The sequence below is a fragment of the Phacochoerus africanus genome, chromosome 7, assembly GCF_016906955.1.
Source record: "Phacochoerus africanus isolate WHEZ1 chromosome 7, ROS_Pafr_v1, whole genome shotgun sequence".
In the NCBI taxonomy this organism is placed as follows: domain Eukaryota; kingdom Metazoa; phylum Chordata; class Mammalia; order Artiodactyla; family Suidae; genus Phacochoerus; species Phacochoerus africanus.
The window spans coordinates 51,341,620-51,369,345 of record NC_062550.1 but is presented as its reverse complement, the minus strand read 5'-3'; the positions used below and the strand labels follow the sequence as shown (position 1 = coordinate 51,369,345).

At 39.5% G+C, this 27,726-nt stretch overlaps 1 protein-coding gene across 3 annotated transcripts in view; it reads left to right on the top strand.

Moving 5' to 3' along the window:
- The window catches only part of SSPN (sarcospan), a 41,571-nt gene extending 16,429 nt beyond the window's left edge, over positions 1-25,142 (top strand). Inside the window, exons 1-3 of one of the 3 annotated variants that reach the window (XM_047787350.1) lie at positions 8,524-8,597; positions 14,362-14,448; positions 21,105-25,142. In XM_047787350.1, coding sequence (XP_047643306.1) covers positions 8,526-8,597; positions 14,362-14,448; positions 21,105-21,470 — 525 coding nt within the window. In that variant the 5' untranslated portion in view covers positions 8,524-8,525 and the 3' untranslated portion in view covers positions 21,471-25,142. Of the gene's footprint in view, positions 1-8,523; positions 8,598-14,019; positions 14,124-14,361; positions 14,449-21,104 lie in introns of those variants that run through there. The other 2 variants (XM_047787351.1, XM_047787349.1) reach the window with 2 other exon arrangements.
- The last annotated feature ends 2,584 nt before the right edge of the window (positions 25,143-27,726 follow it).

Sequence of the window (27,726 nt, the reverse complement as noted above, 5' to 3'; positions counted from 1 at the left end):
AGCCAGCTTTATTGCCCTGCAAGTCTGCTGTTTGTGCTTATTCAATATTTTGTGAGTGTAATCGCAAAATTCCAAGCAGTTCCTATAAAATATGAAACTTAGCATAGATATACAAATCTGTGTTATATAATATTAAAATAAGCCCCAAACTAAAGGGATTCGACTTGAATGTCTGCATGATAAGTCATGCAGTAGGATAGTTGTTGGATTTTTTCTCAGTTTTCTGTAAGTGATTTGATGAAACACTCAGTTGAGAGATTCACTGGTTTGAAATAATGAGCTATTTGCAATCATTTTCAAGCAAGGTTTTTGAAACTTAGGAATCGTAGCAACTTCGTGCTGGCACATCTCTTCCAGATCTCAGCTTTCCAGCCTTACTTTGGCAGGAACATCAAGGAAAGCACACTATATCCATAGGATTTGGGGGATTCATGCTCCCTTCATCCAGCAGCTGGCCACAAGTTCCAACTCCTTTTTATCAGTTCCATCAGGATAGTTTTCTAATATCTTATAAGCAACATAGGAGATATAAGTGAACATCTGCAAAAACAATGTGTGCCGAGAAATAGGGCAGTTCACTTAACAAGCACATTTTTCTTCCTACTCTTTCTGTATCTGTACAACAGACCTGACTAAATTAGAGAACAAAGCAAAGTAAATGCAACACTGTTTAAAAATTTTTTATACATATATAAAATCTATCTCTCTACTATACATCATGAATTATACATATGCATAATCTTTCTATATATAAAGATAGATTATATAAAGATACATAGCTATATCAATATCAAAATAAACTTAGACATAGATATAAAATTCTGTATCACGATAAAACTCACCACTTGGAATTAGAAAAGATATTTTTCCCAAACAAAGGATGCCAGATTGGTATGTAAGTGCTTCTTGACCCTCCATCCTTCTTGACCAACCAATCAGAACTTTTATCACAAAGAGCAGGTGAATCCACTCTCATTGCCAGCAATGACATGAGCAGTAATTTCCTGAAGAATTGCCTCACAAATTCTTAGAAATTTTACTTCTAAAATTTATTTTCCAAAGAGATCTAAATTTAGGAAATACCTAGGTGAATAGGCCTGTTTTTGTTTTTCAATTTAATTAATTAGCATATAAATCATTAATTTTGTCTTCACACACTCATATATGAAAAGTCCATAGTTACAGTATTCAGACATAGATCTGTCATGTATCAACCCACCAGACAAAAGACAATTATGATGATAAAGGAGATGAAAAAGATTGAGTGGATGTTGTAGATGAGGTAAACTTAGGTATGGTTAAGCAAGTGTCTTTTCTCTTTAGACTCTGCAAAGACATAATTTTCTGTGAAAGTATTGGCCATCTAGAATTACCCTGTTGCTGGGAAATTTTGACCTGGATCTCTACCAGCTTTTTTTTAAAAATAATCTTACTCCCAACTAAAGGTTAAAAATTGTTCCCTCCAAGAAATGTGTGGAAATGCACCGATGGAGATGTGTGTCATAACCCAAAGTCTTCCTGGGCCACATGGATCTTAATCCTTAGATGAAGAGAGTATTTCTGCACTACAGCTCTTCATTGGCAATTTTTACTCTAATAAAAAAATAAAAATAAAAAGAGTAAAACAGGAGTTCCCATTGTGGCTCAGTGGAAATGAGTCTGAGGACGCAGGTTCAATCCCTGGCCTTGCTCAGTGGGTTAAGGATCTGGTGTTGCTTGGTCTGTGGCATGGGCCAGTGGCTATAGCTCCAATTTGGCTCCTAGACTGGGAACTTCCATATGTGGCAGTTGCGGCCCTAAAAAGACCAAATAAATAAATAAAAATAAAACAATGAAGCTCTGAGGTTGCAGCTTGAAGCTCTGAGGTTATAGATTCCTAAGGCAAATAGAAAGGCATTGGATATTTTCCTAATATATGATAGGCCAAATAAAATACACCTTAGCAAGACTACTAGCTATAAAAAGTTGTTGCTAGCTATAGTTTTATTTGTAGTAGAAAAGAGGCTATTTTGAGCTTAGTTTAATAAAAACCAAGGAAAACATTTATTTCAAAATTATAATTAGTGTTCTAGGTTTAAATGCTTGTAGAATAATGCTGTAGTGTTTAGAAATAGATAGGTACAGTTTACCTTCTTATCTTTTTTTCCAGGTTGGAATTTTTCTTATTAAAGTATAGTAGATATACACTATTATATAAGTTACAGGTATGCAATACAGTGATTCACAATTTTTCAAGGTTATATTCCATTTATAGTTGTTGTAAAATATTGGCTATATTCCCTTTGTTATATAATGTATCCTTGTAGCTTATTTTATACATAATATTTTAGAAATCTCAATCTCCTAACCTATGTTGCCCCTCCCCCTTTCCCTCTTCCCACTGGTAACCAGTGGTTTGTTCTCTATTTCTCTGAGTCTGCTTCCTTTCCATTATTTTCACTAGTTTGTTGTATTTTATAGATTCCACATAGAAGTAATTATCATACAGTATTTGTCTTTCTCTGTCTGACTTATTTCACTTAGTATAATACCCTCCAAGTCCATTCATGTTGCTGCAAATGGCAGAATTTTGTTCTTTTTTATGGCTGAATAGTATTCCAATAATACCATTCATACTATATGAATAGTATTCCATATATATATATCACATCTTCTTTATCCATTCATCTCTTGATGAACACTTAGATTGCTTCCATATCTTGGCAATTGTAAATAATGCTGCTACAAACATGGGGTACATGTATATTTTAATTAGCATTTTTTTTCAGATATATACCCAGAAGTAGAATTTCTGGGTCATATGGCACTTCTAGTTTTAGTTCTTTGAGAAAACTGCATAATGTTTTCCACAGTGGCTGCACCAATTTATAATCCCCCCAACAGTGTACAAGAGTTCCCATTTCTCCACATCCTCAACAACATTTGTTAATTATTTTTGATGATGGCCATTCTGACAGGTTTCAGGTGATACACCTCATCGTGGTTTTGACTTGAATTTACCTGATGACTAATTATGTTGAGCATGTTTTTTTTTTTTTTTAAATGTGCCTATTGGCCATTTGCATGTCTTCTTTAGGAAAATGTCTATTCAGGTCTTCTGCTCATTTTTTGATCAGGTTGTTTGGTTTGTTTGGTTCGGTTTTTTTGATGTTCAGTCATATGAGCTGTTTATACATTTTTGGATATTAACCCCCCATCCATCACATCATTTGCAAATATTTTCTCTTATTAAGCAGGTTGTCTTTTCGTTTTGTTGATGGTTTCCTTTGCTGTGCAAAAGCTTTTAAGTTTAATTAGGTCCCATTTGTTTATTTTGGCTTTTACATTTTTTTATTTTTCCTTTGCTTTAGGAGACAAATCCAAAAATAAAATAGTGCAATGATTTATGTCAGAGAGTGTTCTGCCTGTTTTCCTCTAGGAGTTTTATGGATTCCGGTCTTACATTTAGATTTTTAATTCGTTTTGAGTTTATTTTTGTGTGTGGTGCTAGATAATGTTGTAATTTCATTCTTTTACATATAGCTGTTCAGTATTCCAGGAACTAGGTATTGAAAAGACTGTCTTTTCTCTATTGTATATTCTTATCTCCTTTGTTGTATATTAATTGACCATAAGTCTGTTGCCCCCTCATCTTGATGTTCAATTTTGCCATAAACTCTGTTTGATTTGAAATCTTCACTTTTATATACCTATCACTTTTGAAATTTCCTATTCATATCCATGTGCTAAGTTTGGCTGAAACAATGTCTTTTTTTTTAAGTAGTATTAATTTTGGATCTGTTATGGATAGAAAATATTTTTAGCTATATGGCATTTTTTCAGAAATTAAATGCTTGTCTTTGTAAAACCACCATAGTATAATCAGAGAAACATAGAGAGCTTGGCGTGGTTACCAAGACTGGCATTTCCTGAGTCGTAGATAATAAATAGATTTGTAGCAGAAGAGAAAGAGGCAGAAAAAGAAGTTTCATAACTCCTTTTTTATAAAATGCAAATTATTTATGTCAACATTATCAGAAATATTTTTGAAAAATGGGTCCTTGCTATCAAAGCAAAAGTAGCCCAAGTCTGTCAATGAATGGATTCATTTTTTGATTTGACAGATATGGATTGACTGCTTCCTATGTGCTGGTACCATAATAAGCCTTTTACACATGCTGTCTTATGTGGTCCTCACAGCAATTTATGAAGTAGGCGCTGTAGTTATCATCCCACAGATGATGAAACTGGGGCTCAAAGAGGTTAGCTTGCCTAAGACCAAAAGCTAGAAGGTGGTAGAGGTGGGGTTTTGAACCCAAGTCTGTCAGATCCAGAGCAAAGATATACTTCCCCAGTTTCTGTCCTTTAGATACAGCCCATTTTGCCATCAAACTTTATGTAGTTACCTTCTGTTGCCCCTTCTTTGGGAGCACATATATGTTTTCTCTTATGGGGCCTATGAGGTCTTAGATAGCCTTCAGCGGCTGCATATTGTTGAAACAACAGAATCAGCAAGGTTCTCACAAGAAACAACCTTGAGTCTACCATCTTTTTTTTTTTTAATTTAAGTATAGTTAATTTACAATGTTGTGCCAATTTCTGATGTACAGCAAAGTGATCCAGTCATACTATACATACATTCTTTATCTCCTACTATCTTCTCTCATGTTCTATTCCAAGAGATTGGGTATAATTCCCTGTGCTGTACAGTAATCTACCATCTTTTATAAAGCATTATCAATTCATTTTTTAGGGAGAACATAGTATCACTTTAAGGATTTATTGTTTGCATTTTGCTAATTATTATATGTCACATTTATGTGAAAAAGAAGCTATGATGATAAGAGCTATGTTCCCCATAGCTCTTCTCAAATAACTGACACCTTATATTTCTACATATTTACTTGTTTAAGGTCTGCCTTTCCACTTTTGAGCACTGGTTTTATCAAGGCAGTGATTTTTGTCCCTTCTGTTAACTGTGATATCTCTAGAGCCTCAAAGAATATCTGGCACATGGTGGAGACACAGTGAAAACTTGTTAAATGAGCAGAATGAGATTATCTTTAAGATGTGATAGAGGGCTACATTTATATAACATTATATATTATAGAATATAACATTTATATATTATATTCATTTCAGATTAGGTTGTACTGGCACAGTTGGAGGTCATATGAGATGGAAAAATAATACATACTATAATTCCAGGCACATTATTCATGATCCCTAAACCAAATTATAAGGTATTATTTTCTCTGTATTATCCAAAATAAGACTGAGTCTTAAAGGCTGTGCCCTCTTCCCCCAGCGTGACCAATCTCTAAGTCTCAAGGTCTGATCTCCACATGATCCCTGAGGAGCAGGGCTTCCTGCCAGCCAGCACAGGAAAGGAGCAGATGACGAATGTTCTCCAAATTTCCACAGTTCTCACTTCACTTATGGGGCTGTCCAGATTCCTCCAGGGAGGTGGCCAGGATGTGTAAGGGTTAAGAGCCAGGCTCTGTACTCTGACAGACACATCTATAGGCTCTGTATTTGCTATGTGACCCTGAGCATAAAACCTTTCTGAGCTTTAGTTTCCTCATTTATAAAACAGGCTAATAACAGCAAATACCTCGAGGATTTTTATGAAGACCAAATGGGATAATTTACATAGAGTGCTTAGTTTAATGCCTGGCACGCGAAAGTGCTCAATATTAGCATTAAAATGTCAAACCTTCCAGACTTGATAATTAGTTTTTCTCATATAAATATAAAGATCACACCAAGTATCCACCACTGGTGCTAACAAAAAGCAGTGCAATATTTGTAACCAAGACAGTACATGTGTTATCAATTCTAAACCTTAAGCTGTAATATATTTCTGAGCCCTGAAATCTACTCTAAATTTGGTCTACTATAATAAACTTATAAGTGACTGTAATTGCAGTAATAATTATGATAGTAAGCACTAGCAGTTATTCTTCAGCTATTTCTTAAGGCATTATCCTAGGTCCCTTAGTTACACTATCATTAAACCTTAAATTAACCATCAAAAGAAGGCATTATCATCTCCACTTCACAGATAAGGAAACTGAAGTTAATTTTACTCTCTAGTTACAAACTAATCCCACTTGGTAACCACACGCTTCTAAAGTAAAAAGGAGGGACTCTCAGGAGGCAGATGGTGTTGGAGAGGTGCAGGGTGTGTGGTAGGGGTGCGCAGCACCTCTGATAGGCTCATGAAAGCTGATTGCATACCTATCTTCCCAACTCAGTGCTCAGTGACTTCACACTGGTAGCTTGGAATGAGCACCGGTAGAAGTATTTACACTAGAGACATTGGCAAATGCTACAAATAGAAGCTACCACCCCTGCAGCTGGTTGTTAAACACTTACCAGCACACCTGCTGGAGAGATGGTCCCATTTTTGATGATTGCTCTGCTTTGGCTTGCCATGGAGTGGGCAATGCCTGTCACCAGTTAGCAGAGTGCAATATCATACTCCCTGGTGAGTTAGAGATGCTCTCAAATCATCATCCACATGCAGTGAGGCCGCAGGTTCTAGAATGAAGTCATATTTAAGTAGTGATGAAGACAAAGGGACTTTGTTGAGAAATTCCTACGATAGCTGTGGCTAAATTTATTTATGGGGAAACTCTTATTGTTACATCTCAGTGTTACTTTTTTTTTGTCTTTTGCCTTTTCTAGGGCCACTTCCGAGGCACATGGAGGTTCCTGGGCTAGGGGTCTAATCGGAGCTGTAGCTACCATCCTACGCCAGAGCCATAGCAATGTGGGATCCGAGCTGCGTCTGCGACTTACACCACAGCTCACAGCAACACCGGATCGTTAACCCACTGAGCAAGGGCAGGGACTGAACCCGCAACCTCATGGTTCCTAGTCGGATTCGTTAACCACTGCGCCACGACGGGAACTCCAGAACCCGCAACCTTATAGCTCCTAGTCAGATTCATTAACCAATGGGCCACGATGATAACTCCCATTATTACTTTTAATATACAACTCTTCTACAGGAAACTCCACTAGTTACTGTATCACCCCTAACCCCTAACCATTCAGATAAACCCCATACCAGGTGTCTAAAGACTGTTTTGAGCTTACACTAGTGGTTCTCAAAGTGGTCTAAGTTTTTCGAAATGCAAATTTTCAGTCTCCTCCACAGACCTCTTGGATCAGAAAACCTGGAGATGAGGGAGATTTCATCAAGCCCTTCAAGTAACTTTGAACTACTAGCTTAGACTTTATGTTACCAGAGAGGCAGTGGCAGTGAAAATCTAGTAAACATGTTTAAGTTACACTGAAATATTCTATCCCATTCTTCTGAAATCTTGAAGCAATAAATATCCTATAAGAGACTCTCATGAAATGTTCTCTTGTATATTGTTTAAATCTCTGACACACTATGTATTCATCATGAGTTCTCCTGAGTGATACTGCATTCATTTGACAGATTGCAATATATATATCCTTTGCTGAAAAGGATTTCTAATGCTCTGCCTTAAATTTTATTAAATAGGTGAAAAAATTAAAAAAAAAATTCTTTTAATACATATCCAGGGAAACATGTATGGTTCTGCTCCATCTCTTGTTGATCATCTGGCTGTGCAAACATGAGAAGAGTTCATCTTGTTACTATATTGACTGAATTAAAGCACTTCAAAAGCAAAGGTGGAAGTTGATTAACTTATAGAAATAGGGCTACATTTCAGGTTCACAAATGAAAAGGGGGGATAGAAGGAGGAGAGAAAACTTGAAAGGCATTTGACAGGGGAAGGTTTTGTTCCCCAGAGAGCCTGTCAAACAGCTCTGTCGACAACAAAAAGAAGAAAACAAATAAATTGGAGGCTGTGTGAGTGTCACGAGACTGGAATATAAATATGACATGGAGAGAAATAAATACCAATAATTCACATTTTCACGATGTTTTAGAGTGATACCTTCTTGCTAGGCCAGAATGAAAAGGAAAAAATGATATGTAGGTAAATCTCTAAGACCCGAGACCAGCATTCACTTTTTATTCCTCATGCCAGCCCTCAAAATGCACCACTGCGGGTACAACAGGCAGAATAACACAAAGGCAAAGTGTGACAAGACTCAGGACTCACGCATCTGGAAACAGATTTAACATTCAGAGGACATTGCAACTCTGCTTAACTCTCTAACTCACAAGAGGGAAGGCAGCCTTCACTCTGAGCAGACAAAGGATATCTTTAGACAGAACGTGATATTCAAGACGGGTTTTCTCTTCTTACTAAGTGGATTGCAGAAACATGCATCCACAAATAGGTTTAAAATGATGGTGGTTTTTTAAAAATCTTTTTCATTAAAAAGATCATTTTAAGCTTTTCTTATCAACATAATTATCCATCTGTACCTGCATTAAATCTTAACCAGATCTTCCAGGCCAGCTGTCCTTTAAAGCACTGGATTTCCCAGGGCCACCCAGTTCTTGTCTGGTTTTGTGCTCAGGGACACCAACTGTCTGCCCCTGGTCCATTGAGTGACTTCTTGAAAATCTTACATAACTGCCTTTTTCCTGTTCCATGGGCCTCACCTCACCATATCCAATGGAAGCCCTGGCTCAGGATCCTGGCATGTGGTTCCAGATAGGCCTGGTAAGTATCACTACTCTTAACAAAGCTGGATCCTTAACCAGCTGCACCACATCCAATATACTCATTCTTTTTCAGATTCTTTTCCCATATAGATTATGACAGATTTTTTTTTTTTGTCTTTTGCCTTTTCTAGGACCACTCCGGTGGCATATGGAGATTCCCAGGCTAGGGGTTGAATCGGAGCTGTAGCCACCGGCCTACGCCACAGCCACAGCAACATGGGATCCGAGCCGCGTCTGCAACCTACACCACAGCTCACAGCAACGCCGGGTCCTTAACCCACTGAGAAAGGCCAGAGATCGAACCCACAACCTCATGGTTCCTAATTGGATTCGTTAACCACTGCGCCATTATGGGAACTCCTATTACAGAATATTGAGTAGAGTTCCCTGTGCTGTACATTAGGTCCTTGTTGATTATCTGTATTATACATAGTAGTATGTATATGTTAATCCCAAACTCCTAATTTATCCCCACCCCTTTCCCTTTTGGTAAATGTAAGTTTATTTTTGAAGTCTATGAGTCTATTTCCATTTTATAAATAACTTCATTGTAGTATTTTTTTGATTCTATGTATAAGTGACGTGGTATTTGTCTTTCTCTTTTGATTTACTTCACTTGGTATGAGAATCTCTAGTTACACCCGTGTTGCTGCAAATGGCATTATCTTATTTTTTATGGCTGAGTAATATTCCATTGCATGCACATACCACATCTGCTTTATTCATTCCTCTGTGGGTGGATGTTTCAGTTTATTTAATGTTTTGACTATTATAAATTGTGCTGCAATAAACACTGGGTGCATGAATATTTTTAAATTACAGTTTCTACAATATATGCCCAATATGTGAGTGAGATTGCTAGGTCATATGGTAGTTCTATTTTCAGTTTTGTAAGGAACCACCATACTGTTCTCCACAGTAGTTGTACCAATTTATATTTCCACCAATAGAGTAAGAGGATTCCCTTTTTCTCCACACCCTCTCCAGCTTTTATTGTTTGTAGACTTTTTGATGATGGCCATTCTGCCTGGTATGAGGTGATACCTCACTGTAGTCTTGATTTACATTTCTCTAATAACTAGTTATGTTGAACATCTTTTCATGTGCTTTTTTGTCATCTGTGTATTCTCTTTGAAGAAATGTCTATTTAGATCTTCTGCCCATTCTTTTAATTGGGCTGTTTGTTTTTTTTGATGTTGAACTGCATGAGTTGTTTGTATATTTTGGAAATTAACCCCTTGTTGGTCCCTGAATTTGCAAATATTTTCTCCCATTCTGTGGTTTGTCTTTTCATTTTGTCTTTTCATTTTGTTGTACAAAAGCTCTTAAGTTTAATTAGGTCCCATTTGTTTATTCTTGTTTTTATTTTCATTACTCTTGGAGGTGGATCCAAAAAGATATTGCTTCAGTTTATGTCAGAAAGACCATTCTAAAAGGGAATATTGATCACACAATTCCCTTGCTTCGAACATGCTAGATTGAAAGACAAGTCATTTGTGACCTACTTCATGTCCATCTCTGCAAGCTCATCTTCTGCTTTTTCTTCTCCCATCCTCTGCACCAAAGCTATGGGAGTTTTTAAATGTTTACTCTGCATTTCTCCATGCTTTTGTACTTACTAGTACTCTCTCTACTCTTCCCCACATCCTTCTCCTGCTTACCTTTCAAAATCCATCTTCCTCCAAGAAGTTTCCCCAAGTTGCCTTCAGGTTAATCACCCCTTCCGTGTATTAGAGCAGTCATGGTCCTAGTACTTACATGGCATTGTACCTTCACTCTCCTGTCTTTCCCCACTGGACTGAGAGCTCTTTGAAGGCTGAGACGGTTTTTTCACCTCCCAATTCCCAGAACTGTGAAAAGAGCCTGGACTTAAAAAATGTTCTATTGAATGACTAAGTGAAATACTCTAGAATGAGGTTATATGTTCCTGTGCAACTTCTTGCTGGAACGCAGGCTCAATTAAAGCTACAAAGAAGGAGATGCTACAGATGTAGAAAATTTGTTCAAAGAAGGTAGAGTCAGATTTTTAAGAAACTGGTCCGTGGGCCTGATTGTTGGAATGTGTCTCTCATAAAGACAAAGGGGAGAGTCTTGGCAATTGCCAACTTCACAGCAGCCTCTAGGGACAAAGACAGTCACACGAGAGAGAGCCCAAACCCATGCACCTGCGGACAGATGCTGACCAGGGAGCCCAGGCACAGGCTTAGGGATTTAACAGTCCCCACAGAAGCAGGCTTAGAAGCCTCCATCTGATTTGTTGGTAACAGACAAAAAGGAAGTCTTTCTTCCATTGTTTCAATGCTGTAAATTCTTAATTTGAAAATATAGAGTAAGCCCCTACAAGACTTTATCAAACTTATATCTCAATTATATATATATATATATATATATTTATTTATTTATTTATTTTTGTCTTTTTAGGGCTGCACCCATGGCTTATGGAGGTTCCCAGGCTAGGGGTCAAATTGGAGCTGCAGCTTCCAGCTTACATCACAGCCACAGCAATGCCGGATCTGAGCTGCATCTGCGACCCACACCACAGCTCACAGCAACACCAGATCTTTTAACCCCTGAGTGAGGCCAGGGATAAAACCCACATCCTCATGGATACTAGTTGGATTCTTAACCTGCTGAGCCACAATGGGAGCTCTCTCTGTATATTTTTAATTCCAGATATATTTTTTAAATGAGGTTTATAAAAACTTTATAGAGTCCCTGCTGTGGCACAGCAGATTAAGGATCCAGCATTGTATCTGCAGCTGAGGCTTCCCTGGCCTGGCTCAGAGGGTTAAGGATCCAGCATTGCCACAGCTGTGACATAGGTAGCAGCTGCAGCTCGGATTTGATCCCTGGCCTAGAAACTTCCATATGCTGTGGGGGCAGCCAAAAATAAAAAAAAAATTAAAAATAGGGAGTTCCGGAGTTCCCGTTGTGGCGCAGTCATTAACAAATCTGACTAGTAACCATGAGGTTACAGGTTCAATCCCTGGCCTTGCTTAGTGGGTTAAGGATCTGGCGTTGCTGTGAGCTATGGTGTGGGTCGCAGACACGGCTCAGATCCTGAGTTGCTGTGGCTGTGGCGTAGGCTGGTGGCTACAGCTCTGATTAGACCCCTAGCTTGGGAACCTCCATATGCTGTGGGAGTGACCCAAGAAATGGCAAAAAGACAAAAAAAAAAAAAAAAAAGGAGTTCCCATCATGGTTCATGGGTAATGAACCTGACTAGGATCTATAAGGATCTTCGATCCCTTGCCTCATTCAGTGGGTTAAGGATCCAGCATTATCATGAGCTGTGGTATGGTCTAGGGTTCAAGTTGGCTCTAGGAGTAAGTTATGAATATGGCCAAACCAGCCATCTAATGACTTGCAGGTGACTCTCAGCCATGCTTCCTATATCCCTCTCTAGGAAAACTGGGCTTAGCAGAAAGTATAATTCTGTTGCTTATATTTTCCATAATAATGTAGAATTTAGCAACATTTAAGGTTTCCAAAGTTGAGTGTGAATAGATATGCTTTGAATGGAAACTCTAAATCACAATGTAAGAAACTCCAGTGCACTAAAGAGAAAATCAAATGGAATATTTTACAAAACACATTTTCTTTATCTATTCATTGGTCGATGGACACTTAGGTTGCTTTTACGTCTTGGCTATTATAAATGGTACTGCTATGAACATTGGGCTGCATGAATCTTTTCAAATTAGAATTTTCCCTGGATATATATATATATATATATATATACACACACACACACACACACACATATATATATATACACACACACATATATATGTATATGTACACACACATATATGTATATGTACACACACACATATATATATAATATTACTCAGCCATAAAAAAGAATGAAATAATGCCATTTTTAGCAACATAGATGAACCCAGTGGTTATCATACTAAGTGAAGTAAGTCAAACAGAGAAAGACAAACATCATATGATATCACTTATATGTGGAATCTAAAAAATTATGTAAAAGAACTATTTACAAACTGGAAGTAAACTCACAGACTTAGAAAACAAACTTATGGTTATCAGAGGGGATAGCAGGAATTGGGGAGATAAATTAGGAATTTGGGGATTAGCACACAATGCACCGCTATATACCAATTAGGTAAACAGCAAGGACGTACTCTATAGCACAGGGAACTATTTTCAATGTCTTGTAATAACCTATAATGAAAAAGAATCTAAAAATATATATGTATATTTATGTATGTATAACTGAATCACTTTGGTCTATACCTGAAGCTAATGCAACATTGTAAATTAACTGTACTTCAATTTCTTAAAAATTTGATTTTAAAAAATCAAGTATATTTTCTCTCCAAGTTACCAAGCCTCCTGCCAGCCTTCTTTCAGTCAGGTGCATCCCTGCTTTCTGTCACTGACACTCAAGAACTTGGAGATGGCTTTCAATTTCTCTGGCACCAGCATCCTCCCATCAGTCACGCAATAGCCAAAATGTATAGATTTTACTTTTTCTACACCTTTCCTCTCACCTCTTTCTCAGCCTGTGCCCACCACCATCTGAGCTCTGGCCCACCTGATAGATGAATCTTGCTTAGATTAGTAAAATAAGATTCTCATCAACCAACTAACACCACTGTTCATTTTCCTGAAGTGAACTCATTCTTTCATGAAAATAAATCATGTCATTCCCTTGCTCAAAATTTTTCAAGGGAGTGCCACTACTTACTAAACCAGATTTTCAACCTCTCTTTTCTGCTCTGTATTTTGTTATTTCAACCATGGATACATGTTTGCTCGTCTTTCCACACAATTCGTACCTGCTTCACTCAAGCTACCTGGTTTGAGGGCTGGTTCCATCTTTTACTAGATTTGTGTTCCCTCATTTATAATATGAAGCTCATAACAGCACCCACTTCATAGGGTTTTGTACTGATTACCAGAGGGAATCCACCCCAAGAAGAGCCCCAGCATAAAGTTTTCAGTAACTATTGTTGATTATCATTATCATCATCATCTCTTTTAAGACCATTTCAAATCTGCCTCTTTCATGAAGGCTTTTATTTTTTATTTATTTATTTTTTTTGTCTTTTATGTAAAAGAACTATTTACAAACTGGAAGTAAACTTGGGCAGCTCCCGCAGCATATGGAGGTTCCCAGGCTAGGGGTCGAATCGGAGCTGTGGCCACCGGCCTACGCCAGAGCCACAGCAACGCAGGATCCAAGCCGCATCTGCAACCTACATCACAGCTCACGGCAATGCCGGGTCCTTAACCCTCTGAGCAAGGCCAGGGATTGAACCTGCAACCTCATGGTTCTTAGTCGGATTCGTTAACCACTGAGCCATGACGGGAACTCCCATGAAGGCTTTTTTAATTGCCCAACTCAATGTTATTTTTTTCCTCTTTTTTGTATTTCTCTGAATAGCATTTGACATACAATGCCCTGCCTTAAAGTGTGTGCTTATCACGGCCTGGACTGGACTATACACTTACTGAGGCTGAGGAAATTTTGTTCACCATTCTTTACACTGAGGTACCTTGTAATACCTGGCACATCAAAATGACTTAATAGATACTGGCTAAGTTGAAAGACATTGATTTTCCTATTTTTAAAACTCTGTTCCACAAGCTGAGAAAAAAATAGCACATAAAGATAAGCAAATGAACACCTTGATAACAAGAATATTGCTGGTGAAAGACACTGAGATGGATGTCATTAGAATGCACGGCTTGCCCTGATAACATCCTTTTGTCCCCATTCTCCATTGCAGGTCTGCCTAGTGGCCTATCTTGGTTTGTTTATGCTCTGTGTCTCATATCAAGTTGACGAACGGACATGTATCCAGTTTGCTATGAAAGTAAGTTGTCATTTCTCTTTCTTTTTTTATCGTGGCATAGAAAGAAATACAGGTACAAAATAAAGGAGGACTTTTTAAGGAGTAGTATATCTGATTATTCTAGAAATGGCATTTTTAGGCAGCCAAAAAATGTTTTAGGAAGGCATTCATCCAGACCCCAAAGGTATTGCTGATTTTTTTTTTTTAAAGTCTTAATTTCCATGAACTAGATTGGCATGGAGCATGTGAAGTCTGTCCTCCAATGCCCTTAAAAGGAATATTGAAAATTCATCAGTTCAACAAAGCACTTGGCCAGGGAAAAGGTGTCTACATCAGTGCCCACTTCCCTGTCTTGGGGGGTTTTTAGAATGTTTCAATAATGAAGCAGTCTAAGTGTATTTCCCCTTGTAGGTGGGATCACTGAGACAGAAAAAGTACATTGGGTGCATCCAAATGACTGTGCCAAGAGTCTGAGGACAAAGGCGGGAGTCTGGGATATGCATGGTTTAGCAAGTGTATGTGTCTTTCCTGTGTGTGTCTTTTTTTTTTCTGTTAGAAACGGTGCATTTGGTTGGAGCCAATTCAAGTGCACAGCATTTTCCACTGCACAGTAAAATCTGCTCCAAAGGGAAACACAGACACACCCTTTTCGAGTTTAGGGAGATAAGCACTCCACTCAGCCATCAGAGCTAGCAGAAATCCAATTCGTACATTTTCTTTCAACTCCTGCAGCAGAGAACAAAAAGCTTTCTGTAATGTTGTAGGGCTTTTTTTTTTTTGCTTTTTGTCCACTCACATTGTCTACTTTTCTTCTACAAGAAAACATATAAAAACTGGATACTCCTTTCTTCACCCAAATAAGAAGGCATAAGGCATAAGAGTAAGTTAACTATATCATTTGGAAATTATGAAGATGCAGAAAATAAGATGTTAGTGTATTTTAGTATTTAGACATAAATTCTATTGATAGAAAAAAGCAATGTGCTGATACATACATACATACATATTTAAATCATGTTGTAAAAGAGTAATTGGTGAATAAAATATGCAAATTATTTTCACTAGCAAAAATCCCAGTTACACAAAATGTATGGTAGATCACACAGAAATTAAAAAATAGCTCTTATGTGCATAGAAAAAAAGAGTCATCTGTGAGTGATGGGATTATAGCTCCATTTTGTATTTTTTTCTTTAATTTTGAAAGGTCCTCCAATAGTTAGATGTAACTTTTCTAATTTAAAAATTAATGGATGCTATTTTTTTTAAAAAAACTAATAGAGTCAGAATTTGGGTGAATATGCCCATACTTGGAAATTTTACATTTTCTGTCTGAGGGTGTTTCTTAAAAGAAGGCCAGATAGGAAGTTCCCTGGTGGTACAATGGGTTAAGGATCCAGCATTATCACTGCTGTGGCTCAGGTTACTGCTGTAGTGCCCGTTCCATCCCTGGCCCAGGAACTTCTGCATACCATGGGTGCGACCAGAAAAGAAAAAAAAAAAAAAAAAAAGACCAGCTAAAATACTACATGTTCTCGTGTTCCTTTTTTTGTAGAGGTCTGACTAAACCATAAGGCTTACTGATGATTAAAAAAAAAAAAAAAAAGCAGCTCTAAAGCCTAGTAAGAAATGGCCTGTTAAATTACAGGAACTTCATTCATCAGGTAAAAAGAGCTCCAAACTAGTTTCATTAGTTTAAATACCCTCTTCCCCCTCTCCTCCATGACCCCAGGAAAAAAGCATAGGCAATAGCATCACCTTCATAGAGACCCCCCCCAAAGCCATCTGAAGGTCTGCACTTAAAATAAGGAGCAAGGGGGAGTTCCCGTCCTGGCTCAGTGGTTAAGGAATCTGATTAGGAACCATGTGATTGCGGGTTCAATTCCTGGCCTCGCTCAGTGGGTTGAGGATCCCACGTTGCCATGAGCTGCGGTGTAGGTCACAGACACGGCTGGGATCCCACATTGCTGTGGCTCTGGCGTAGGCCGGTGGCTACAGCTCAGGTTAGACCCCTAGCCTTGGAACCTCCATATGCCTCGGGAGCGGCCCAAGAAATGCCAAAAAGACAAAAAAAAAAAAAAAAAAAGCAAGGACAAAAATAAATAAATAAAAAAAGTCACTGCCAATGTCAGCGGATTGAGAATTCCCCACTAGGAAGATCTCATTAGCTACTTTTAAAATTTTTTTTCACCTGTGATAGACATTGACAAATACAGAGACACTTTTCTCCTGAATGTGACCTTTAGCCATGCTTGCTGCCAGCTCTCTAAGGCGCCGGCTATATTATCTTCAGGTCGAAAATGAGCAATGAGCTTCAGTCAATCTCCAGGTTTTCCAAAGACACAACAGGTTATAGGGGACGTCCATTGTGCTCTTCACATCATTTGGGGGGACGGAATAAAATGTAGTATAGTGTTTCTCACTAGCAAAACTGAATTTTAGGGCTTACGTGTTGATATCCTGGCCCAGGTTTGTCCGAGAATGTATTTCTTCCCGTTGAACGCCCAGATAGCCAGGACAAGCAATCCAGGAGTGATGACAGCATCTCACTGCAGCCTGCGCTAGCGCGCGCAAGCGCTCTCCCTCTCCCTCGCTCCCGCTCTCTTCATTCCCTTTCCTTACAGACAATAGCCATGGGGTCTTGAGTTTTGTGTTGTCTCTAGCTAGCAGTCTTCTCTGGTGGCCCTTTGGCAAGCCCTGGAAGCCGTTGGCGCCTCGCATCTTCCTCCCTGAGCTCTGCTCCTGGGCTCCGCGAGCCATTCGGCCCCGGATTGGGCTCCTACCTATCCCCGTGGCCCTGTTTTCTCAGGGCTCACCTTGATGATTTTCAGAAACGTGTCCGATTCGTGTGCTTGCAGAAACACTCCGGGACACATTCCCCTATGAGGGCCCCGAAGGCGCAATCGCCCGGTACCCGTAACCGGGAGGCCCCTGGGCTGCCGCCGCCATCTCCTCCGCCATCTCCTCCTGCTCTTCGGGCAGCAGAGGGGACTTGCCAGTCTTGCCACCAGGAAGGTAATTAAATCGAAGCCTCACTGCCCTCCTCCCGAAGTCACCGAACGCTGAAGCGGCGGCCGGGTACCAATCAGAGGCGATGAGCGCGGGGCGCCGCAGTTACATAAGCGCCGGGGGCGCCGCGCCTCCTCCCGCAGCCCAGCGCCGCCCGCCGTCCGGCCTGACAGGGACAAGACGGATGCGTCCCGAGCCCCGCTGGTATCAAGATATATTTGCTCGCATTCCCAAGGTCACCGTAAACACTCTCATTGATAGTTTATTCGTGCCGTGTAGGTAAAACACGCCACTTGATTTTAAATTACAGATTCAAACCCAGATGCTTGTTGCTGTCAGCTGCGTTAAAAGCCTCGAAGGAAAAATTGCTACAGCGCTGCAGAAGTAGCCCACAGGCTTTGGCGGATCAAGGCTATATTTATGTCTTGAGATGGATAAGAAACTTGATTCTGTGGCTCACTCTTGTTTACTTGGCCTGATGCTCTCCTGCAGTGGGAGAGGCGGAATCACAGGGTGTGAGATAATGCACCAGTGAAAACGTATTCACATTTAAAGGGGCTGAGGGGCATGGCTTTTGTTTGTGCTCTTGAGGCTTCTAGCATATTTAAGAGGCTCAGTTACAACTGAGCAATCTCTGTGTTTGTGTAAATGTTTGCATCCTTTCTACAAGCCAAGTCTGCATTGTTACCCCCCAAGACAAAGCCAGTAGGGATGATATCCTAAAATTCCTGAGAACTGACAGCTCTTTCAGGTCCACTAATGTGTTTATTTCTTTCACAAATACTCAAATAGTGCTACCTTATACCGACCACTGTTCCTTTACACATATCAAGTCTTTTGATTCTTATAATAATCCCATGATGTAGGAGCTACATGAAGAAACAGAGGTGAACATGGGATTGATTCGTTTGCCCAAGGATCATAGTTAGGGAGGGACGAATCAGGAATCCAACTCAGGTGTTCTTTCTCCCCAGTCCATGCCTGACAACACCACCCAGCCCTGCTGTGCACTTGGTAAATGTCTTGGACAAATCTTTTGATCTTTGAGCCAAAAGGTTATTTTATTTTATTTTATTTTATTTTATTTTTTGTCTTTTTGCTATTTCTTGGGCCGCTCCCGCGGCATATGGAGGTTCCCAGGCTAGGGGTCTAATCGGAGCTGTAGCTGCCAGCCTATGCCAGAGCCACAGCAACTCGGGATCCGAGCCGCGTCTGCAACCTACACCACAGCTCACAGCCATGCCGGATTGTTAACCCACTGAACAAGGGCAGGGATCGAACCCGCAACCTCATGGTTCCTAGTCGGATTCGTTAACCACTGCGCCACGACGGGAACTCCCAAAAGGTTATTTTTAAAAATAGACAGAACTCTCACTTTAGTGAATGGATTTTTGTGATGATCGTGAGAGAACATTTTTTTTTTTTTTTTGCAACTATTCCAGTTATTTACAGAATGAGAATGAGGGATTCTTGTCATGGTTTCAAGATAGTGCCCCAATCAATGTTATAGAAATTCTTTATCTAAGGATGTGTATATTGGAGGTAGGAGGGTTATGACAGGACCTCCTCAGTTCCATCCATTGATGGCAATAAAATGTGTAGAGAGAACTCCAATTGGGGCCATTGTAAGTTGATGACTCTCAGGTAGGAAATTATCCCTTTAATCTGGGCCTTCCTGGCTGGTAGAGTCGCCAGAGCAAATAGTTGCCCGTTCTGAGCTGCCTGCACTGGAAAGGCAGCTGCCATGGGCAGGCGTGCAAAACTCGGCCAGCACAACTTAATGTGGCTCTTGGCATCAAGAATTTGAAGTCAGTCATCAAGCCTGAATATTTAAGAATAACCCCAAATGTTTCGTATGTTCTGCCCCAGTGGTTCCATAAAATAAATCTGTAATTTTTAACCTAAGAGCTACAGTTATGTTTCACATAACTGTAATTATGAAAATATGGCCACTGAAAATTTGGGGGACAGGCAGGACCAAGGTGATGCATTGTCACAAATTAAATATGGCCTTTTAAAAATTGTAAATGGTGCCACTGTGTGTTTTTCTGGTTCTCTCCCTCCAAGGGAGACTGAATATGTTGAGTATGTTATTCTTATGCCCCTGAGATAGATGTTTCAACAAACTTTCATAGATGAAGAAACATGAATTATTGACAGTCATTCAAAAGATTTGAACATAAAAAAGCGAGTGTGTACGCTTAAGGTGTCTTTGATGAGACCATCCAGAGAAACCCCTATACTCTCTGCTTGTGCAGCCATATTAAGACAAAAATGTCTTTAACCAGTTTTGCTCTTTTCCTGTGCCAGTAGTTAAGTTTTCCAGCGAGGCAGCTGCACACTTCTGACACCAATACACATACACACGCATTCAAGAAAGAAAAAGTAAATTTTTAAATATTCTATATTAAAACTTGAAAACACTTGAAATGGTCCCTGTGTGGAAAGTCATTCATCTGGAGGATACATTATGTGTGTAAGAAGGCATACATATAATCTCGTATACATGTTTGTTTGCTTGCTTTTTTGTTTAGTTGCAGGTAAAGGCAAGGGAAGGGTATAATCTTTTAAAGAGTAGCTTTAATCTGAACCTGGTTGTGACTAATCTTTGAGTTCACATTCACCGCAACTGCTCTACAAGCAACTTCTGACCGTGGGAATATAAATCTTGCACTAAGAACTGGGTTCAGTCCACTAATCCCAACAGCTGGGGACTCTCTTCCTTATCTAGATGCTCAATAAGCCAGACCCTTAAGAGAAAAGTTTCCAGTAGGGAAGTCTAATCACCAGAGGATTTCTTGTTCTCTAAAATGGTTTGTATAGTGGCCATGTCAACAAGCACTCACGATTGTTGATCAAAATATTTCCGATGTAGGGTAAATGTCTGAGTTGCTCAGGGAGTCCATGGTTCTTTATTAGCAGAGTTAGACCTTTCACCAGACTTTTCCAAGCCAAGGTGAGTGCATAAATCTGTTCAGAACCTTAGTGGCCAAAGGGCCATTTGTGGTTTCTTTCTATGCTCAGGAACTACCTGGTTATTGGTTGACTTGGGACTTGGAGGTGATAAAGCTGGCATTAAGTCACCTACCTTTTGGAGCCATAATTTTTTTTTTCCTCCCAGCAACCTCTCCTTGGGAATGTTGGCATTCCTGGACACAGTTTGGCAACCACTCCATTGAACATAGTCTTTTTTACTATCCCATGTTGCTAGTTGACCAGTCATTGCCAACTTTTGGCCAATACAGTGTTTACATTGACGAAACTTGGCTTCTGCTTTCTAGTCTCGTTTCAGTCTTTATATCAGCAGCTGTTAATGTCAAAACAAACACAGCACGCCTTTCAGGGATGGTCTCTCGGGTTTGGGATTCACCTAAGCTGCCTGCTACATCCGTATACAAACATCCCCCAAATCAAGCTAATACCATTGGCTCAATTCGTGAAAAACACCCAACATCTGTATGACAAATGAAAATACCATCAGAGCTCCAGGACTGCTCACAAATGATCCATAACAAGCCATTGCCATGTCTTAGGTACCACGTTTCTGAGGAGAGACAGCCCCTGCCTCAGGGAACTTCCTGGGAGAGAAGAACATCTTTTCCTCATTAGCTTTGTTAATATTCATCCAACATTCTCTGTAACTGGAAAGGTTTTCTTCTGCTTTCTTGCAGCTCTTGTACTTTCTGCTGAGCGCCTTTGGCCTGATGGTCTGTGTGCTGGCCGTGGCCTTCGCTGCTCACCACTATGCCCAGCTCACCCAATTGACCTGTGGAACCGCACTCGACGCCTGCCAGTGCAAACTGCCCTCCTCAGAGCCCCTCAGCAGGACCTTTGTGTACCGGGATGTGACTGATTGTACCAGCATCACTGGCACTTTCAAACTGTTCTTACTCATCCAGATGATTCTGAACTTGGTCTGCGGACTTGTGTGCTTGTTGGTCTGCTTTATGATGTGGAAACACAGGTACCAGGTCTTTTATGTGGGTGTCAGGATGTGTTCCCTGACGGCTGCCGAAGGTCAGCAGCCAAAGGTTTAACATTCTTGCTGAGAGATGGGAGAGAAAACAGCACCCTGACTAGCTGAGATTCAAAAAGAAAAAAAGAAAAGGAAGGGAGAGAAAATGAACTTTTGACAATAACTAATATTCGCTGTTCTAAATGAATATTTTTCTATTTTTTCAGGAAATGAAAGAACATTTCTTCAGGTTTCCATAGAGTTTTTAAAAATTCTCCAGATCCAAAGTGACTTAGGGATATTAAAGGAAGATGGTACAGGGGAAGAATGGTCTAGATCTAGCCTTAGAGTCTGGAGTCTATTCCTAGTATTCATTTTATCTGTTACTTATATAATCTTCTTCCCATTCAGTCTGATTTGGATACATTTGGGCACACTTGCTACCTTGTGTGGAATCTCTCTCCAGGCTGTCCTACCTCCTGCCATGAGCATCACTACAACTCAGAGAAAGGTAGGGGTCTGGAGAGAGCTGAACAGCCAGGGTGATTCTGTTTTCTCTGGCAGAGATGTCTTCAAGGACTGAAACAGCTTAAAAGAGCAGAGTAGAAAAGGAAGAGAATTTGCAAAAAGCTACATAATTATAAACACCTGGGCTGGGGCGGCGGCCTTTTCTCCTCCTCTCTCGTAGTTTGAATCTGTAAGCAGACCACTTGCTAAATGCTTTAGATGATTGTGTTTCTCCATAATTGCAAGTTGGTGGTAGTTGTGTTCTTCATGATGTAGAAGGTTTAAAAATAATTACATTATGCTTCTATTCTATCATCTAAAACAAATCATTAAAACTAATTCCTAGCTAATTGTTCTTTATAATTATGCTCAGAAGTCTATTTAATGCGTCCTGGCTGTACTTACGTGGCACCATCGGTATTAGGGGAAATGACTCTCACAAGAGAGGAGGCTTCAAGATTCTTTCTTCGGAAAGCCCAGCTTTACAAAGGAGAAAAAAAAATTTTTTTTATTAATAGCTCAGGTTAAAAATACTCATTTAAACAAAAACAAAGGCATTTGTAATGGGAAATTTTATACAAATAGCACATTCGTGATAGGTTGCGAAGTATCTCTTGGCAGCTAAATAGTTTTGAGGAAGATTGGGTAATGCTGATGTGTTCCATTCGCAAAACTGTTATCTGATATGAAATCCTGTTATTAGTTTGTATGCACAGTCGACTAGAGACTTAAACTAATATTTTGAAGTCCTTATTTGAACATTTGGCCATTGATTCAGAGGGTAGTTTTTGTTTTGTTTTTAAGTGACTGTAACTTAAAATGAGCACAAGTACCCTATGGTGGGAGACTTTTCTTTCTAATTATTGTTATCATTAAATTTGGAACAATATCAATGTTTTAAGGTAGGGGCTTAGAATGCAAATTCACGTAGCATAAATGTTACTAAGACATTTCTCTATGAGTATACTCTGCTAAAAGCAGAAACTCAAGATAATAATTGAGCTTCACTTGCATATTGCCTACTGATCTATTTTATTAATCAGTCAATTTCACTCTAAAAGAAAATCCTTTCCTTGTTGCCTTAACAGTTAGATGAATAATTCCATCAGCTGTGATGACAGTGTCAATTATTTCATGATATAAATATCCACATAAAAAGGGAAATAGTTGGAGAATCATAAATATTTTTATGCCCCCCAGATAAAACACCTGATTAACAGATGTTAAAACCTTTTAATGTATTGTCTTGCTTTAAAAATGGCCTTCCTACACACTAGCTCAGGCCAAAAATACACATCTGGGAGCTTAGTGGCTGAATCTGGAGCAGAGGTTCGATCACACACAAAAATTACATCAGCGAGATACCAAGCCTCCTGATAATGACCTGAAAAATACTTTGGGCCCTGTTGGAAAAAAAAAAAAAATTCCAATAACTGAATCCAGTTTGATTTTGACAGTTTCCTATATAAGAAAGAAAATAACTGTCTGTCGTCTCTTCTTTAAAGAACGAAAAATCAGTGCTTCAGTGCTAATTACTGTGGATCAGGCGCCATTGGAAGCACACCTTGAATACCTTGACCAATTTTTTTATAGCAAATACTACACATTCTCTCTATCAGAAAATTAAAGTCTACACAACACTAAGGTGCTCTATGCTTTGCAAGTGATTCACAGGGTATTTTAAATGGTAGAATAACTCTAGCTTGGGTGCTTCCTTTTTCTAAATAATTCAACCAGTAAGAACTGCCATGATGTTAAGTTAGAAAATAATCAGGAATATATGTATATATGATGAGCATACAATGAGGGTTTTGCAATTGTGTGATTAAATCATCCTTAAATCCCTAAAGAAAGAAGAAAAGTCATAAATGAAAGACAGAACAAAAAATACAATGAAAAAATTAAAAAGGAAAGAAAGAAAAGATTTCTGTTCTATAAACTCCCTGTGTATTGATACATGTGAGAATTGTGTTGCATGAATAACAAACTGCTTCAGGCTAGATTTGAAGTATTTTGAGGTTGTGTTTTGCAAATATTGAAGTTACAGTAATGGCAACAGAAAAGGAACAGATACACAGCTTTACACTTAGCAAAATGTTACATTTAAAATCTGACAAGGAGCCAAGAGGGTGACTGTCTCTTCTAAACCATAAAACAGTAAGATTTGCTCAATCCTCCTCCTCTTCCACCTCCTTCAGGAGAATTAAATGAATCAAGACTTGGGAAGGAGGGGGAACAGCCGGGACTTGGCAGCACTTGAAATAGGAGGAATACAGCAGCCGAAATGTGCAGACTTTGTAACCAAGCCCACCAGATCGGTCTGTGCCTTCACGTGACCACCATCTGTGCCTCCCTTGATCTATCCAAATTTGTGTAGGCAGCTCCTTGGAGCCATTCCTAAAAATATAGCTGCACCAGGCCCTAGAAACTGTAGTCAAGCAACAGGCTTAACTTTTTTCCCTCCTTAAGTTAAACCTCCATACAGTTTCTTTGGAGGGGTTTCCAGCTGCCAACGTCGGGTGTGTTCTGACAGCGAGAACCCATTATATGTGTGTTTTCTATTTGTGTCTAGGACATCAGAATCTGTTCATATTCTTGTACTTCCTCTCTTGCATGCACTGTATCCGGAATATGTTTATAGGGGTTTTTTTGGTTGTTGTTGTTGTTTTTAGTAAAGGGTGGGGTAGGGGTACCCAAGGGTTCAGCAGTAGAGCGGTTAATGATAATCTGAAATCATGAAAAGGCAACTTAAAAGTTGCCCTGAAAAACCAATCACATCCTATCATGAAGCATCCCTTTACATTTTCTAGTAATTGTCATTGAACCATTGCTGTAAGGGCATCCATTTCTGTAAATCATACTGGCCCTCAACTCTTACTGTACTTGAAGGACTTGATCATGTTTTTAGATGTACGCTGTCTCTTCAGGGTACTGCAACAAAGAGCTGATGTCCACATATATTCACTCAGAGTAGAAATATCCATTTAGATAAAGGCTCAGTGGAGCAGCCTGTGACATGGATACCTGGGTTGGTTTCTTCTAATTTTCTAGTATTTTATTATCTCAAATGATTATCCCCTTCAAAAATACTGGCCTGTACTTTGGTATCGTGGTCTTGTTCTTCTGGCATTGAGGGTATCATGAGCAGAAAACAAAGTATTTCCTACATGTGTGAGATGGTTGTTTTTAAGGGGATGTATATAATGCAGATCTTCTTTGTTAATAAAATGTTTATAATCTCTGAAAACACTGTGTTTGGATGTACTTTAAAGTGCTGGTATGTTGCATGTGAACCGGTCTACATACAATATCTCAGCTTAGTGTTTACTTCAAAATGCTGGATTTGGAATAGCCAAGGACTAATATGAATGTTGACTTATTTGTTCCGGGGATGGTCTCTATTTTAGTCTACTGCACCTATTGTCAAAGTCAAGGTTGTAAATGCTGCCCAGGCAAAAGGGAGCCTGAGCTGGAAAAAAAATTTGCAAAAGATCCTTGGAATGCTGATCTTTATTTATTATCTATTAATGTCAAGTAAATTTGGCCTAAAGAATGGGATCAATCCATGTCCAGTGTTACCTGCTCAATCATATTCGATATTTAATTATATAGAAAAACAGATGGCCTATTCCATTTCAGATTGGAAAGCAAGGGCTGCTTCTTACCAACTCTGAGGTAATTTAAATAGTCGATTATACCTTAAAATGCAATGGTTCTTTTTCTCTAATTTAGTTAGAAAAGCTTGTTGAATGCCAAACGGAAGGGAAAACAATTTAGGACGCATACGCTGAGCAGAACTTCCTATCTTAGTGTTAAGGCTGTAGGTCCTAGGGTTGGAAATCTGATTGCCACTTTCTGGCTATGTGACTTTGGACAAACCATTTAGGCTTCTTTTTTCTTTTTGCTTTTTTTTTTTTTTTTTTTTTTTGCTTTTTTAGGGCTGCATCCTCAGCATACAGAAGTTCCCAGGCTAGGGGTCAAATCGGAGCTTACAGCTGCTGGCCTCCACCACAGCCACAGCAACACAGGATCTGAGCTGCACCTTCGATCTACACCACAGCCACAGCAATGAAAGATCCTTAACCCACTGAGTGAGGCCAGGGAGCCAACCCACATCCTTGTGGATAGTAGTCTGGTTTGATACCACTGAGCCACAACGAAACTACCAAACTATTTAGTCTTTAGTTTCTTCATTTGTTAAGTGGAGAAAAGCATAACTGCCTCACAGCATCATGGGCAAAGGGGCTCATAGAAGGGGCATGAGGAACATTTGGTTTCCTCCTTTCTCAGCTACAAAGCTCTCTTGTTAATTCAGGCTCCTGTCCCCATATCCAACCAGAAAAGGGGCTCTGCTTTGCTATCTCTTTCTGGGACTTCCTTTTCATAAGCCAGAGCCATTATCAAATGGGCCTCACACAGAAATTCTGCTTTTAAAATAAGTGAATACCAACTCTTACTGATAACGTGCATGGGATCATGTGCTGGCTGATCCCTAGCTTTCGCTTTACACATCTGGATGTTTCTTGAAGGTGGTCAACTTCTCTGAGCTCTTCTCTCAGGCAGAAGTAGAAGCCGAGACATTTTTCCTGATTTTCATAGCCTTTTCCATTTAATGTAACAGAAGTATGTTAAACAGAACTTTTAAAAGTGAAACTTTTCTGAGCTTTGGTACACTGTCAGTCCCCAGTGGTAACAATCCCTCATTTATTTAAAAAAACAACCGCCAGAGTTCCTGTCATGGCTCAGCGGAAATAAATCTGACTAGCATCCATGAGGGCACATGTTCAATCCCTGGCCTGTCTCATCGGGTTAAGGATCTGCTGTTGCTGTGAGCTGTGGAGTAGATTGCAGACGTGGCTCAGATCTGGCACTGCTGTGGTTGTGGTGGAGGCCAGCAGCTATAGCTCTGTTTTGACCTGGGAACCTCCATATGCCACAGGTGCAGACCTAAAAAGACAAACAGACAAACAAACAAACAAACAAAAAACCCCAAGCAACTTTAATATGCTTGACTCTGTGGATCACTGATTTTCATTCAAGAATCCTATACTTTTGAGTATAGTCAGAAAATACCAGCTGGAGCTTCATTCTCTAGGCTGAATAGGAAAACAGTCATATATATCTTTAAATTTGTGGCAAATTTAAATATTGAAGTTACACAGCCCAAAATATACTTTTTTCCCCTTGATAGAGTCTATCTTTATAGTTCATGACAGATTATTATGTTATTTTGTCATATGACAGAGTCATCTTTTGCAAGTTAGTCTCTATGAAGTGCAGAACTAGCACTGACTGTTGCACTTTTAAAATTCAGATTTTTAAAGAAATGAAAATAAAACTAATATATGGGGATGCCAGCTTGGAGACAACAATTTATTCTTCTGTATCTTTCCAACAAATATTTATATATGTTTATCGATGCCTCTCCAAGCATGAGATCTTAGAGGAAGTCTTTTTTGTTAGGAAAAATCATCAGAAAGACCCTTTAATCAAAGGGATGTAGGATACAGTTGTTACTCTGGGCGAAAAAAAACATACTAGGGTAATAATCCAAATACATGATTTCAACTGAGATATGAAGTCTTTTGTTTAACAAGATCCTCTGATTAGGGAAGGGGGAGAGAGGGAGGGAGATGAGGAGACACGGAGATGCATCCATGGTACCTGTGTGGATGCCTCCTCTTCCACATGGATCCTGCTGGAGAAAGAGGCAGGGGTCCTCAAGGTGCTGCTGCCAGGAACTGTGGAGGAGGCTTGGCTAGTACCTGAGGAGGTGCTGGACAATGAGATGCCGGCAGGCACTTGGAATCTCTGATTCTGGATGCTTTGGA